This window comes from Lissotriton vulgaris, chromosome 7 (genome assembly GCF_964263255.1).
Source record: "Lissotriton vulgaris chromosome 7, aLisVul1.2, whole genome shotgun sequence".
NCBI lineage: Eukaryota > Metazoa > Chordata > Amphibia > Caudata > Salamandridae > Lissotriton > Lissotriton vulgaris.
In genome coordinates, this window is record NC_141695.1 from 197,130,170 (window position 1) to 197,147,849 (window position 17,680).

At 39.4% G+C, this 17,680-nt stretch overlaps 1 protein-coding gene across 1 annotated transcript in view; it reads right to left on the minus strand.

Moving 5' to 3' along the window:
* Positions 1 to 6,528: 6,528 nt before the first annotated feature.
* The window catches only part of LOC147701179 (lens fiber membrane intrinsic protein-like), a 36,798-nt gene continuing 25,646 nt past the window's right edge, over positions 6,529 to 17,680 (minus strand). Inside the window, exon 5 of the mRNA XM_086929934.1 lies at positions 6,529 to 10,181. Within this exon, the coding sequence (XP_086786060.1) occupies positions 10,120 to 10,181 (62 nt within the window). The 3' untranslated portion in view covers positions 6,529 to 10,119. The remainder of the gene's footprint in view (positions 10,182 to 17,680) is intronic.

Consider the following 17,680-nt stretch of genomic DNA (forward strand, 5'->3'; position numbering starts at 1 on the left):
TCATCCATTCACCCTTTCACTAATTCATCCAGCCATTCACCCATTCCTTCACTTACTTACTCACCGACCTTTCCATATTAATCTTGAGCTGAGCCCTTTTGAGAAGAGGCCCATCAAGAACTTCACCCTCGCTGCAGGGGCCGTTCCAGGACTGGGACAGAAGCCACCCAGGGCGGAGACAGGATCCACCACAGGGGGGGACAAGAGCCATCACAGGTGTAGGTGGACTGGAGCCACAACATGGGGGGACAGGAGCCATCACAGGCGGGGGATGGACTGGAGCCACCACATGGGGGGACAGGAGCCATCACTGAGGGGAGGGCAGGAGCCATCACAGGAGAGGGAACAGGATCCACTAGGGTGGACACAGGGGTGGGCATGCAGTATTCTAGTATCATCTTGGGCTTCTTGCCCCCGCCTGCACAAGACAGCGAGAAGACAGGCTCTCTGTCCAAAATGCCATCCCCCACTGTGATGTACAGTACTTACAGGAGATACTCTAAGAGAACTGCTTGAACTGATTGTCCACCATACTTTGTTAATCAGTGTGGGTGCGATTGTGCCATTTCTTTATTTTCTTACATTATAGACTTCATGCTGAAGAACCGAGGTTTGCTTACAATTTAGTGACAGTAATTACACTCTGTGAAGAGAACCACGTGCTGCCTCGGTGTAATCAGGGGTGTAATCTGGCCGAGTCTCGGATGTTTGGGGCCCTGGGTAGAAATGGAATGTGCAAGCCCCCTCCAAATAGCAGAGACATGATGCATTCAGGGCTGTTTGCATGTGAATAGATGTCGCTGCTCCTGAGCCTGCAGCCCCTCCCTCTCAGTCACCTTCGCAGCTCCTCTTAACAGGTCAGCAAGGGCTGGAGGTGTCAGGGCTGCCCCCCCCCCTCCTCTCAGTCACCTTCGAAGCACCTCTTAACAGGTCATCAAGGGCTGGAGGTGTGAGGGTTGCCACCCCGCTGTGCCTCTCCAATGCTGCTGAGTATCTTGGCTGCTAGCCCAATTCACAGGCGATAGCCACATAAAGCAGACCTCCCAGGATATAGCGAAAAATGTCGCGATTTCTACAAAAAATGCCGATTTCGCAGGCATTTTTGTAAAAATCGCGGCATTTTTTAAAAAGTGCCGATTTCGCGGCAAATCGCGAAATCGCGAAATCGCGATATCCTGGAGGGTCTGTTTAATATCATTCCCAAATCTCTTTGATGTCTCCAACCTAGGATGTTGTCCCCCTCTTGGCCGCATATACTTTTCCAATGGTCTCTTGCCTTGAATTCTATCATCATTACCACATAACCCAAGACATCATATGTGTACCACCAATATATGGAGAACAGAGATGCACATTGGGAAATGTTGCATCGCACAACTCATTTCCAATCATTGTAAATGGGGCACCTGAGTCTGCTAGAACCACACATTGTTTGCCCGCAATATCAACCTTACATTCAGGCATGCTTATACAACCAACATCCACTTCACCATCACCCTTCACATTCAACACCACTGTCCTCAGACTATTTCTTACTTTTTACACATTCTCCACAGCCCGTAACCTTCCATTGGACCTGCAAACCCTTGCATAATGGCCTTCAAGGCCACATTTGCGACATGGGGAATTTTTGGTAAAGCAGCTGGGACGGCTGGAAAAATGACTGAAACTTCCATAACAATATTTGAATTTAGTGGCCTCTTATGAAATTGTAACCTTCCCCCCATGAGTCACTTTACAAATGTTTCCATCTGCATTGTGTTGCACTTCCCTCTCCATAACTTCATGTATGCTACTAGGCATGGGGACATAATCAGGCACCATCATGTGACTCTTCATTTCCTTCACCCGGCGGGATGCATTTTCCATTCCCTCATCAATGCCAATAGCTTCTTTGAGTGAAGGATTCCTCAATAGTAGTTTCTCTAGTACTCTGCTGTTGTTTGTGCACCTTACTAACTGATCTCTTACAAGTGAGACGCTTAACTCTCCATATACACAGGTGTCTGCAAGTGTTTTCATAAACGCAATGTAGTTGGCCACTTTTTCATTTGGTTACTGTGCCCTTGTGAAAAATCTGTGCCTCTCTAATACAACATTGATGAGTGGACCAAAGTACCCCTTCCAGAATTTTCATGGATATTTCAAAAACATCCCAGGATTCACCATCACCTAATTTTAACTCATCAATACTTTCATAAATATTACGGCCCTCCAACCCTTGGTTGTAAAGAAGAATGGCAAATGTTCTATTTCCTGAAAGTTTCTCAACTCCAAAGGCCCCCAAATATGAATTAAAATGTTTCCTCCATTGCTTCCACTGAAGCATTGGTTCTCCTTTCTCACGTAGAAAAGCAGGAGGTTGAGACATGCTGGTAGCTGCCATGACTGCAAAATATGTGTTATGTGATGCGCGGTCAAAAAAACTGTTCCTTGCTCTGTAGACATTCCAAGGCATTGACTTGGTATGCATGAGGAAATTCACGAAGTAGCACTGTCCTTAATCCAATGATCGTGTCGCAGCCGATCAGTCTATAATTACACGGAGAAGAGAAACAAAAAGTAACATCAGACTGATCCAATATGCTGGGCTCACATGCTGCGTGGTGATGTCACATGCTTTTCCACGTCATGGTGAGGTCGCAGGAGTGCATACACACTGAAGTTCCAGTGCTCTGCGGCTGGAGAATCCTGTACTTGAAGTCGCACACTCCTCCTTGCAGCTGGAAAAATGGCTGCTCATGCGCGTTCACCCTCATGCCCGTGAACTGCTGTGATCCCGAGCACCAGAAGTCCATTGGACAAAGTCTCTTTGCTCCCAAATAAAGGTAAATGTTAACTTTTTGATGCTCCACAACGCTGTTGGTTGCTAGTTGGGTCAGAGGCAGTCTTCAGTCGTTTCCATCCAGTGTTTTAAGGCATGTCATATTCAATAATACCATAATATCCAAAGATCATCACACATAGGTTCTCAGGGAAATTGGTGGCGAAGCTTGTCCCCAATCAAGCGTCACTCGTCGCCAGTGTTAAGACGCTACACGTGGTGATCTTCATGTAGTCTTTTATTGAGATCTTGTATACACACCACAAACATGAGCAGCCTGCCAGTGTGCTCCCAGTCTCTAACTGATCTTCTTTAGAACATCATACCTCGGAGACCATGAACATTCCTGGCATGAGCTGCTGAGCATACTTAAAGAGACAACAACCTACATATGACTACAACAGGTTCCTTCTGCACAAAGAACTTGCATATTGAAGGGATTAAAAAGGGTAGAAGGTGAGGGCATTGAGAGATTTTTCAGTGATTTGATTGCCCTCTGTCACCTGGGAGGATCACCGCTCTAGCAAATTTGTATTCACAATAGGCCCTAAACAACTCATCCTGATAGGAAAACCGACTCCCCAAAGATGCATGCATAGCAGAAAGGTTATAACAGCTGAACAAACACACTCTATCAGCATTTGTGCAGCCCGTATGCAGAGTTTGCAAGGTGTGAGAATCGTCACTTAAAAAACGTAGACAGGAAAACACATGTTGGGCATTACATTTACCTAAAATGATAAAGCCTTGCACACCAATTCTAGAGCAGATACAGCTTTCCTATCCTTGTCTTAGAAACACCGGAATCTCCTGCAGAATGGTTGGGTGCTTCTGGGTATGGGCTACCAAGAATTAACCGCGATCCACCTAGAAACAGTATTGGAACATATTGGTAGGTGAGCATTTGACCATAAGGTTCTTTGGTTCGTTAGTTTATTACTAGCACCAAACTTTTCCACAAATTAAATAAAAAAATAACTTCCATTTTTTGGCTCTCTCTTTCAGAAACTAAGCAGTGACTAATATGATGCTATTGCAAAACGACCATGCAAACAGTGCTCTTCCCAGCCTCTGGTGATATAACTATCAAGTTCTGTGGGCTCTTAATAATTGCTCTGACTTGAACTCTCTTGCTGCTGATATATTCATGTTATTAATTCTTAAATAGGTTTCTATTCTCTTTTAACTGCCCTGACTATGCTTTTCTGGATACATGTATGCCACCTATGAACTAAGAGCAATATTTATCACTGAGGAGGACTATTGGTTCTATACAATAACCCATAAATTGCAGTGTATCATGTATACCTTGTTAAGCTATTTGTTATAAAGAAATCTTCTGTATGTGTGTTGTGTTTTCCCAGTTTTTCATATAGTAGTGACAATGTGATATCATTGTCTTCTATTATTATTTCATGAACTTTCACTAATCCAAATGTGTTCTATGTTCCATATTGTTTTACAAGACAGTTGCAGTTCTTACGCTAATTCACAGTCCATATGATTCTAATAATTTTACTTAAAGCAGCATCTGGTTGATATGTAATTGGAATGTATTGTGTGGTTATATTGTTCTGCTATTTTAGTGACCTGTAATGTATTTTTTTTTAAGTCTGCTGTAGTTCTTCGGTGTATATTTCTAAACTACAACACTATTATACTCTACTATTGAAATCAATTAAACATGTATCAATCAACTTTTTGCATAGTTAGACATCACACAAGTGTGTTCTTCTAATAGTATTATCTACAGTTAGGCTTTTAAATGAAGTTTATGCTATTTTATTTGACATTTGGTTGGCTCAGAATTTCTTCATAACTGTACTATTAAAATGAACATGTATGTCACGAAACCTAATGCACGTTTGTGCAGTCGCTATTACAACAAACAGTAGGTATGTCTCATGTCTTACCCATCTGTTGCTTGTCACAGTGTAGTATCATATACTTTTATCATTATATTGCAGGTTTGTTCAATAATTAATATTGGCTTTGGTATTCCACTTTTATAGAGCACCTTTATGTACTTCTACCATTGCAAATGTAGTTGTGCACTTTTGAGTAATTATAATGAACTTAAATCTTCTCATGCTAGGATAGTACTATTGTAGACATAACAGTTGAATTACAATGCAGTTATCAATTGATCGGCAATTAGATTACTTAACACAGCCTTTTTATTCTCACATTTCAATGTGCTTCCCAGTATTATTACAATCAAAATGCAATGCTACCTTCTTCTACCACTTCAGAATATTTTATCCAATATATATGTTGCAACACTTACTTTCAGACATCTTTGGTGCAGTAAACTGGCCTCAAACTCTGGATATGTGATTATATTGAGACACCATATTAGTACATTCATAATGGATAATCATTGTATTGTATTGGGCCTATAATGCTGTACAAATATAGTCAGTATGCAAACAGAAGGGAAAACATCACACTTACCAAGACACTTATATGTGACCAGTTCTCTCATCAGAACAAAAATGTGTCACATTTCAGAGACAATTAATGCTGTTTTATTTGGATTACTGTATTGTACCTAATACTTTTTTTCGCCTGTCACTATTACCACAAACAGTCCTTATTATTATATTAAAATTCAAGCAATGTTTGGGCTGTTTATGGAGTTTCTTTTTTATGGAATAATAGTGTACTATCATATACAACAACTATTAAAGACAATGATATTCCCCTTTTAAAGCATACATTTACAAGACAGTTGTATATTTTTCAACAGTTAGAATGAACATTGTATCTTCCTTTTCTAGTATAGTACTACTATAGACATACAGTATAATTGTATTCAAATTTATATTACAATGTGTTTATAAATTGATCAGAAACTAGACTACAAAGGACTGACATGTTATTCTTTCTTTTTAGTCTATGTTTAAGTATTTGTACAATCATAATGTAATACTCTCTGGTCTTCTACCAGTTCTGTAGGAAATGTTTTCAAATCAATGTGCTTTACTTTTATACTATTGTCCATTTCCACCACAATAATTCAGCTGGAAGTTATTACACAAACAATATTTCTGTAATTCAGTATCATATTATTATTAAAACGCATGCACTATTTCTACTTTAACGTGCTACAATTAGAATGTAGTATATGTTTATTATATCCTACAATACTGATGTACTTTATTCAACAAATCTAATGCAGTTCTTTTTTGTGCCTTTACAATGTATAGAGTACTATAATGTGTGCACATTAATATAATGACATATGTGTATATCATATTAATGTTATTCTAGCCCTATAAATTAAATTTTTATACTTTCATAATTGCGAACTAATTGTATAGTACTGAAAGCAAGTATTTGTGTGCTTCTACATGCATGTTACATAATTCTGATAATATGTTGCATTGCTGAATCAATCAAAAATATGTAGAAATGTCATCTTATACTACTGTTATAATAATATTTTATGTGTTTTTCTTATCTAAATTCAGTTTCTTATCTTAAGGTTTTTCTAGTCACTTCATTTTTCCGATGCTCTTTCCTGTCCTTGGGCTGCAAAAAATGCGGCTGAAGGCTAACATTCGTAGCCATTCAGTATTACTCTACTATTGTGTTATAATTTTATAATGCAGTTCACACGATGGTGCTGTTTAATGAATTTATAGAAATCCTAAACACCTCTATTTAAAAAAATTATTGTGCTTTTAATAACAAAACTTGACAAAGTATTCACCTATGACTACTAGGAGTTCATCCCTAGCCATTAAAGTGATCATCAGCTTCTGCCTTTGAAGGGCCGGTGGGCTGGGATGGAAGCACACTCTGACTGGGACTGACTCTTCCAAAGCACCACCAGCCTTTCAGAGGTGCAGGCTTGGTGGGAAATCTCCCTGTACCCTTATAGGCCAGCCTTCTTTAGCTGTGATCCAACTGCATCAGCCAAATTACTGATATGTTGAGACAAAGGAGTGTTATCATCTGAACAGGAACAAGCAGTGATAATCTGAGCTCAATGTCTCGCCAGGCAAAGGGACAATGGGCTCAGATTATTAGTCAATTGAGTAAAATCTTGGGTAAGTGTAATGATGCAGGGGACAGTAATAATCGGACAAAGAAGTGATTGCCTCAGACAGTTGGCTAGATTCAATCAAACAATACACTGATCATTAGTTAGTGGATGGTCACTGTCAAATTTTGGACTATTATCAATCAGGAGGTGTGCACTGATACAATCAATTAAGTGATTCAATCAAACAAAAATCTCTGAATGCATATTATAACACAATTGATATTGATTACATTTTCCAGCAATATATGATATCTTTGAACAATAGACATTGGGTACCTCCAGCCTATCACACACCAACAGCATAAGGTATTATGATACATTGAAATATTCACTTACATTGTTGACCAAGAGGCAAAGATAAGACTGCAATAAAGCAATGATCCCACACTGTAATTAGCAATTTGTTTTGTTATTTCGTAACATATGTCAGCAATACATATCTAATTGTGTGCCTTATTGCACTGGATTTGTTTGAGCATAAGTATATTTATTCAGTTCAATTGTTTTTAAAGAATGCATGACATCATAAAGTCTTATTGGGTTTTAATACCCTTCGCCTGAGATATGTTTCCACTCGTTTTTAGATGAAAATCCAAAATGTTTCTTTCTAAAATGGTACGGCTCAATGTCTATTAAATGAATTTGCATATTTGGATTGCATTGCGTGTGTACTGTCCTATGAAGTAATGCAGAAAACTTGCAACAAAAAACCAAGCATGAAAGTATTCAGCATAAAGAAATGTGTGTTAAAATCCTACAGTGTGCCTACTTCACAAATATAAGTTGTGTCATCGTGATTTACATTGGCTTTTTACTCATTCAATTAATTTTTTTATGATAGTCTGTAGTACAGGAAAATGATCTACCTACTTGTAGTATCCAATGCACTTTAATTGGATCTTCTAAAGTCTTCTAAGAGAACTCAGTGGCCTCTGATACATTATTATTATTATTATTATTGGGACATTTATTAAGCGCTGCGCTTACGCACACCGGCGTGTCCACGCGCTGAAAGTGGGAGTAGGCAGATGACAGGGACACAATGATGATCAACACCCCGATGGTCAGCAATAAATTCTATGAGTCACATCAAGAGGTGATAAGGTATGAAACACCTTTAGATCTCATTGGTCTAGTTCTAGATTTAAATCATGGATATACCAGGTCATAAATAACATATTTCCCTTCAAGTATAGTAGGTATTAAACCTTCTGTTTTTTGATCAAGGCTTTCCAACATGTTACCCTTTTTCAGAAACCAAGTGAATGATCTCCGGCATAGAATCTTCTGCTGATCATGGGGGCATTAATCATCTCAGTTTACAAGCACCTTGGATTCTAAACCCAATCACATTGCAGTAGGATTGCCTCGCCCTACCCACATTCAGTTATAATGAAGGGAACATCACAGTGGCCAATAGCTTGAGATTGTATTGTGACTGTGGTGTGAGAATTTGTGAAAGTGGCTTCAAGAATTAAATGTGTAGATAATCACAGATATTTGTGTTCGAAAGTGTGTTTTATTTCTTTTACTGACAAACAAATTACAATGTTTGGTATAGTTGCAACCATGACGTCTTTTGGACCATTCATTGCTACATACCACTTGCATCAGCTTCTTTCTTTCAGCTATACTTACTTAAAGCAACGCTGAAAATTCCACCCAATAATATATGCTGAAATTAGCCTGAAATCTTTACTTACAATAATCCTCTTAGATGATCATTTTACCTAACTCTAAAACAAACCTCTCAGCCTAACATTTATGCTTTCTCAGACCTCCCAGAGTACTTCACAGAGACATGAGTATGTATATTAGCTTATATTAGCTGTTCACCCCTTCTCCTCCCTACTATCAAATGGTCATTGTGCTCCATTACTTCATAGTATCACTTTCTCTGACATTTTGCACCTGCGAAAAATGTTCTCTAATATCTACCTATCCATTAAAACCAAACTAAAGACCTTTTTCATGAAACCTTTCAAAACTGTTAAAAAGTCATGCACCTGGGGTCAATCAACAAGCATGGTGATGCTAGCATCAATTCTAAGAGTTCATGTGTAGTCATTTTTAAATCCACTACATATGGAGTTTCAGATGTATTTATGGTACTGAGTTAAACAAAAACAATGACAATGCCAGCAAGTCTGGATAGGAATGCAGAAGAATGTTTAATGAACATTACTTATATATGATGCTTACAGCATCCTATTATACAGACTGTAAATACTTGACTAGGTGTTCTTAGTGTAGGCAAATAGACAATAAGGAGTGCTATATGCAAGTATTTTTGGTTATTTGAATTGTTTCTTGCAGTACTTCCTGTAAATTGACAAAGGTCCCTTGCTGTGAGTCCCTTTCTTCAGATGTTACCCTAAAACAGTCTTAGATAAAAGGCACATCTAACCAGACCTAAACTTAGAAAGAACAATGCTTGCTTTACTTTGTTGATGCTTTCCGCTTCCTATGATTTTCAGAATGTCTTACACATCTGTTCTGTTTAACTTCACATTATCCTATTATGTTATTTAATATTTTTTTTATTTATATATTTGGGGCTTGTCAGTATATCATCATAGCTTCCTACTAATTTCAAGAAAACATCCAGTGTTATATGTAAAATAGAAAAAATAGGTAACCAAACTGACAGTGAGCATACTACATTTGAATGTGAATGCAGGAAGTAAGGCTTTCCATGAGGGTTGTAATTGATGCTCCTCTACCATAACTCCCAAATCCAACCCGCAACCCCCCGCCCATGCAACCAGAAGATAAATGGCCTACAGGAAAATTGTGAGATTTCCCAACAAGCTTGTGCCTGTGAAGGGCCAGTGGGCTTGGGTGGAAACAAACTCTGACTGGGACTGACTCATCCAAAGTACCACCAGCCTTTCAGCGGTGCAGGCTTATTAGGAAATCGCCCAATCTCCTTATAGGCCAGCCTGCATCATCTGTGATCTAACTGCATCTGTACTTCCTGGTGCAGGCCTCTGAAGGGGCCAAACAGTGGTGTCAATCGCATGAACTGCATTCTGTTTTTCCTCTGTTGAGCAATGACATTCTGCATGGAATCAGCTTGCGGGACATGCAGGTGAAAGTATTACGGAGGGATGAAAAGAACTCCGGTGTGACTTTCTTTTCCAGGTGCTTGTTGAGTCTGTTGCCTGCTTCCTTGCCTATTTGAGCCTCGAGGAAGTTGCCCCTTGGACGGCCTCAAAAACCGCTGGGGAAACTGCAGGGAATCTTAGCGCGGCCCAGAGGCCCGCCTGCATTCATGCATTCTGTAGGCACACATATAAAAAATTCCTGGAAAAGAAAGCAGGAGTCAGGAATGAAATTCACAACATTACAGTTTGCAGATTGTTCATTACAGACCCCCAGACAACATTCTCCAGTGTAAGAAAAATATATGAGTTGGGTAAATAGCTAAGATGCACATGGTATACTGAGCACCTCAATTTACATTGGATATTGGTGAAATGAGCACGGGGACTAGCAGAGTCTTACCAATGTATTAGTAGTGAGGTCACAAAAACACAATTTTGATAAGCACATAGTCACTTCAACTGTGCACATGCCTTTTTTGTGGATAAGATTAATGCGTAGTGCTTTCTTTAGCGAACACTGCAAATAAGTCTATTAGCAATAAATCTTTTGAACAGAGGTTTAGCGGGTGACATTTAAGTGCAGTGCTGCCAACTGCAGATTCATAACTATAGAAATGAAATACTCAAGATAAGTAAAGTGTGGGAGATGTTGCCACAACCAATTAGGACATCTAAGACCAACATTTCTAAATAGTGTAGCAATTGTTAAATGTTGTAACACAGCAATGGTTAGGGAGCATAACAGGAGGTCTTAATTATTGGATTAGTCTCTATTATGGTATGTAATCCACTGGTGGATGGAACATACTACCCACCTCCTAATTCAGAAATGTATTAAGGAAATACTTTCTAAATACTAAGGCTATTGATTTTGTGTGCAGAGTATGTTCAATAGTAATATTAGAACTAATTCTAAATAACGTTTAAAATGTGCTCTTAAAAAGTATGACTACACAGATTTTACAAAGGGGAAATGTTCCAAAAACCACGTTTCAGAAATGTGCAACTTTATAACATGTCAGTATGTAAAGTTATTAGTGTTCCAAAACTAGCTAATGTTGCAAATACTGGAACAACTGAAAGATGTGCTTCTATGAACCATGATGTATCAACAAGAGGGCACTATAATAATCAATACCTGCTTAAGGCATGTTTTGTAATTGAATTACTTTGGAATAAATATCACAAAAGAATTATAATTGAAGGTCCCTGTTTCAGAAGCAACTGCCAGAACACAGTGTGACATAGATTTGTGTCTTAGACTCAACTGAATATGTCTCCATTGCTTGCCCTCTGCTATAGAAACCCCAGGGCGGATTGCAAGTGATGGTCCCTCATTGGTAGAACGATTTGAAGGCTGTCACTGGAGCTCAAATCCGCATTGGTTGAACTTTGCACATGGGTTTAATTCGAATTGTGCTAAATGTAAGGGCAGAGCAAATGAAAACAAAAGGTAATCATTGTTGTGAAGTGGTGCTCAGTCCCACATAGTGCAAAGCTTTCAACTGGTGCCTTTGAGCGCCTTCATTGCAAAGGCTAAGCGGTATGAGAGTAACCCTTCTTGATAAATTTGCAAATAAATTGTTCTTGTATTAAATAGATGGTCTCCATGACCTAATGTTCCATGATGAGTTGGGTAGACAATAAAATAAGGATGCCTAACAACTTGCAGTACCATGAATCATAAAACCAGATCCAACTTAGAGCACTCCTACCACCTCTTGGTTACAAGACTCTTCAAGACTTGGGTTAGCAAACTGTCTGTATGAATTCGTAAGAAGGTGTTCACCAAATTGTATCATATGGTACATACGATGATTCTTGGCATACAATACGAACATCTCAGAACACTATGCCTGATTCTTATTTGTATTTGGTCTGCGTTAAAAACTGTATCCACTGGAGTGTTTCATGTCCATGACAGATCATTCGGCTCCCTTACACTGGTCGTCTATCTGTGAGTTTCTATAAAGTTATTGTGAGAAATGGTCGCTGTTCTATTTATAAGGTGTTACTATGTATGGTGAATGTAAAAAAATCTGGCAAATGTCTAAATCTTTCAATTTACAACTAACATCCTCTCTAAAAATATTTTTGAATTAACAATTTGGAATTCCTCTTGTTACCTAGTTATGTTTTGATTATGAATTTTTATTATGGATTGTGGCGTTTTTTTATGGAACATACAACAAGCTGTGTACATATATTGCTAAATAAACATAAGATGTATTATTTCCATTTTCTGAAGCCCAAGTCTTGAATATTATGATTAAGATTCAAGTGCCACATTTTGGGTACAATGCGCATACCTCTAGGTTTAACATAAACAATTGTGTCCAAATCTAAAATCTATATCTCCAGGCGGATTAAGGACAAATTGGGCAAAGCTCCAGAGACTAAAGACCAAACCATCACATGATTCCAACCACAGTGCTGTAAAATTTTAACTGGTACAGGCTGGAAAAAACTACAGCATGGGGGGCATATGATAGACTTGGGAGTCGAATACATGCTACACAGTAGTGCCTGAACCTGTATTACCCAATAGCCAACGTTATGTTCCCTGGCCCAAAGTTATGTTGAGCCCAATGCTGCTGTCTCAGATATCTGGGCTTTACGTCAAGTTCTTAACAAACTATGAAGGGGTGAATAAGCTAGAAATTCCAATCCAGAGCATACATCACCTACTTTTGAAAGTGCTCCAACTGGTATTCTATAAAGATATGGCCTATAAGAAGCCAGCTTTGGGAAAAGATATCAATTGGTATGATCTCACTTGCAAGCAAGCCAAATGTTCCTTAAAATCCGCTGTTTATGCGGCGACAGGGTCCTAATAGCCCTAGCTAGGCATACCTAAATAGCCTTGTTAAACCTTGCAAAAAAGAGTTGGGACAATAGAATTTGGGAGGACATGCTGCTTTCAGTTAAAAGAAATGATAATAGCCTCTTTTGGCGTATGGTGACCCAAACTAGTGCTGATAATACAAAGAGCTACCAACATCATATACCAGCTGACAAATGGGTATCCCATTTCTCTTACCTCTACGAGGCAAAGGTTGGTGAAACTTCAGTGCCTGGCAGTAACCCAATGACCATCATAGGTTCATCTTGCAATGACACCTTAGAATCCCATGGTCCAGCTATAGCCTTTAGCTTGGAGGATACTGCCAGTGCCATCTCCTCTCTAAAAATTGCTAAGGTGACAGAACCGGATACTATTCCAGGGGACTTATACAAATCGGAACCCCCGATATGGACACTCTATCTTAATCTGCTTTCTCATGCTATAGCACAGGGGGGTGAGGCACCTGACTCCTGGAAAGGGGCTGAGATTGTCACAATATATAAGAAGGGTAATGCATGCGTACCTTCAAATTATAGGCCAATTCGCTTAATTGACAATGCTCAGAAGATCTTTGTCAAGCAAATTCTTGACAAGTTGTTACATTGGCCCTTTACCCTCTATATAAATGATGTGGTCAATATTCTGATGAATTGTAGAAATTATTTCCCTGCCCAGAATGGCAATAAGGTACCGATTCTTTCATTTGCAGATGACTCCCTTCTCATTTCTAAGACACCAGTGGGGCTCCAGCTCCTTGCTGATGAATATACATCAAGGTAATGGAGAGCCTGAAGTGGAAGGACCAGCTAAGTAAAAGCAAGCTACTACTCGAGCACAGAGCAAGCGCTATTAATGGGTTGCATAAGCCAACAAGCTCTTGTGCCGTCTCACTGGCCCTGGTAGTATATCGTGATAAGGTGCAAGGGGCGGCTCTGTATGGCGCTCAGACGTGGGGTTGTACTGATGTCTCTCCACTTACTGTTGCGAAAAATAGATATGTCATACGCTTGGTTTCTGTTCCCAGTAGAACACAGTTAACCCCCTTATTCTGTGATCTAGGATTAAAAGGAATTGCAGACCTGGCTGTTCTTAGACCACTTGTTTATTGGGTTCGATTATGGGTCAAACCTGAGCTAAGGGAATTTAGAGATTGCATCGTTGACCTGCTTTCTGCTAAGTCAATACCTTGGGTTACATTTCCTTCAGACTGATTTAGTAAGTTGGGTCTGATAAGGCTATGTACCAATTGGCAAAATCGATCTTAATATCTTGAAATCCAGCTACTGGATTCATATCCAAGATGGCACGTTGACAAATAGATTTCTAGATATTAAACCACTTGCCAGTTTTGAGGAATTCCTAGATTTTTTCTCATCCCCTTAGCTAAAAGCCTTTATATTCGTTTTCAATTTAGCACTTTACCTCTGAGGTCCTTTACCAATAAATGGCACAAGGACCCAGTTTCCAGTATTTGTCCGGCATGTGCTTGGAAAATGAGGATGAGATACAAATACTATTCTTTTGTCCTGTCTATCTTGGCCCGCGCCGGGAATGGATTATTCCCATATGTCGCAATCTGGAGATGACTAACCGCCTGATTCATCAAGCCGAAATGGGCACGCAAAGGGCCAGATTCTGAGAATCTGGCCCTTTGTGAGCTCTATTTTTGCATTTGGGATTCATCATCCCAAATGCAAAAATCGGTAATAGCGATTTCGCTTTTTTGCGATGAATTACATTTAAGGAATCTCAATTTGAGATTCCTTAAATGCAATTCATCATCCATTTAAAAATTGCGAATTCGCAACTTCGGCCCGCTATTTACCGCGAGGTCAAACCTCGTGGTAAATAGCGAAAACAGAAAAATGCTTTTTAAAGCATTTTTCTAAGTTGCATGTTGCACACACACATGTCCTTTGGACATGTGTGTGTGCAACACCTGTTCGTATTTACTTTTAAGGGGTGCTACAGGGTGTCCTTTGGACACCCCTGGCACCCTTTAAATCGCAATCTTATTTGCGATTAGCAAATTGCTAATCGCAAATAAGGAATAACTCCCCATTCATTCCTATGGGCCTTTTGGCCCATAGGAATGAATGGGGAGTTATTCCTTATTTGCGATTAGCAATTTGCTAATCGCAAATAAGGAATATGTAGGAATCGCTTTTGTTTCTGCGATTCCTACATGAATCCCGTTTTGCGAGTCTGAAATAGCGATTCCTTATGATTCGCTATTTCAAACTCGCAAAAGGGCACTATGATGAATCAGGCTGCAAACTTTTAGTGCCATTTAGAATTTTAAAGAGTGATGCTACCCCTGCAATTGTCATTGCTACAAGCAAATCTTTACAGACAGTCTGGCATAAACGTGGTAGACTACAGATTGTGACTCCCAGTGACTAGGTTAATTTTGAACTATTACTTAATTTTAACAATATCTATTTTATGTAGAACAAAAGGATAAAATGTATGTGTTTTTATGTGTTCACTGCTTGCTGTGCACACAGCTTTGTATGACATTTGCTCTTGTTTTGCACACAAAGAATGATCATAGGAAGGGACTTCCAACTTGTATTTCTTTTTTAATGAGTTAGAGTCGTGTGATGTTTTAGAATGTATCTTGATGTATTTATTGCAATGTTTTATTTATGTGTACTTTGATGGTACTTGGCTACCGAATAAAGTTTTCTACTACTTATAACAGGAACAACCATTTGAGGACAAAAACTATGGACAAAAACAGTAAATTGGTAAACGCTGGATTCCACTCAGGAACTAGATTAAATCAAACTGGAAGCAATAGCAAGTCCCATTCACAAAAAGTCCCACAAGTAGAAAAGGCTATAAAAAGCCAAGCACATAGAAACGCCATTTTACTTGGAATCAACAAGAAATCCCAGCAGCCTTCTCATTTAGGAAGGCATCCTTGGCAAATGTCAGGGAAGCACAGGGTGATTGCACAAATGAAAATCCTGTTTGGGCAAGTCAATATAACTGAAAATTGGCACAGATTGCACATTTACTACACTGAAGTACCAGCATTTTCTCCACTAGTACCTCTAGCACTCACTTTGACCCGCCTTTACCCTCCACTGAGGATATATCACAGCTTCTCAACTCTCTGAAACTCTTCCCACCTCACTGAAACTCACCTCTTTTGAAGGTACAAACGTGGACCCGGGCAAGGTAGTAAATCTATCCAACCAGCGAAATGACCTCAGTGGATATGAAATCAATATTTGTCTATGTATGAGCTATTGGTGCCAAAACCAATGGTTTCAGCAGGAGTTCAGTGATGATTATTTTGACAGACCACAGCCTTAGAACTTTCCATGCTGGAAGATTTTGATTTCCATTTCAGGGACTAACTTCACAGAAATATCTTTACAGAGACGACTCATCACGCCTGCTCAGAAATCACACTTAGGTCCCGGTCAACAGAGAGCGGTGAATTTTTAATTGGTGTTTTACTTTTGCTCAGTGCTCTTTTTTAAAATTAGAACATCATGGGCCAGATGTAGGTGGCCGAAAATAGCCATTTACCGATCGGTGAATGGCCATTGACATGCAGGGGCCCTTAAATGTTGCATTTTCGGTAATTTTACCGATTCGGTAATTTTACCGAAAATGCAAGATTGAAATGTGGGTAGCCAATTTTCCATTGGCACATGGCTTTCAGAATCTGTATTTTACCATGGAATACAAATCCATGGTAAAATACCGATTCCTGTGTACATGTACATCTGTGCATGTACACATGTGCCATGTGACAGACAGACGTGCCGGGCATGTCTGTGTGCCACATTGCACACATGCCCGTTTTGGGGGTGCTAGAGGGTGTCAAAGTGACACCCCCTGCACCCTTGACAAATTCGGTATTTACCGATTCGGTAAATGCCGAATCGGTATTTGAATTGAATCCTATGGGCTTCAAGGCCCATAGGATTCAATAGCAAATACCGATTCTGTATTTACCGAATCGGTAAATACCGAATTTTTAAGGAATCGGTAATAAATCCAGATGTTGGTACCTACATCCCATTTACCGATTTTGAAATACCGAATCGGTAAAATTCGGTAATATTCGGCATTTCAAAATCGGTAAATGTGATTTACCTACATCTGGCCCCTTATCTCTTGCTAGTTTTGACCGATTTTAAAGATTTGTTTTTTTTTTATCATTACATTTTTCTTCTCTTTTCTAAACTGGTTTGGGAATTTTATTGTGCTGTGCTGCTTGCTTTAAAATTGTTGATGGTGCTTAAAACTCACTTCTTTGGGAATTGCCTGCTGCTTGTAACATGACAGAGCAGAGATTTTCTCAGAGGTTTGCCTTACCAGTATTAAGTTTGTAGGTAGTTCCCTCTCCCAAATTAACAACCACAGTCCTGCAGAGGCTGATTTCCATAAGATGCTCACCCTCCCTCGAGATTACTAGTCTGGAGTCACCAAGACATTCACTAAGGAGTAAATTATCCACATCAATCCACTGACAACAGCAGCTCATGCCTGAAGTTCCATCTAGATTTCTCTGCACCCTTTGACGCCATCAATCATAAACCCTATTTAAAACCCTCTCCTCAAAAATGGTCTTCCAAGACCTCCTACAAGAACCTCAGATGAGCACCTCCAAACGATATCTCTGCCCTAGCCCTCCTTCTTCCAGCAATGTTCAGCCTCTACCTAGAACCCCTTGTAATCCCTCTCACTGGCAAGAACATCAACATTCATCAGTCAGCAGGGGAGACCCAACTCCCCCCACAAATCAAATCGGAAAATGACATCACCCACCTTAAAGATTGTCTTGCTAACATTCAGGCTTGGATGTCTAGGTCATACCTAAAGAGCAATCA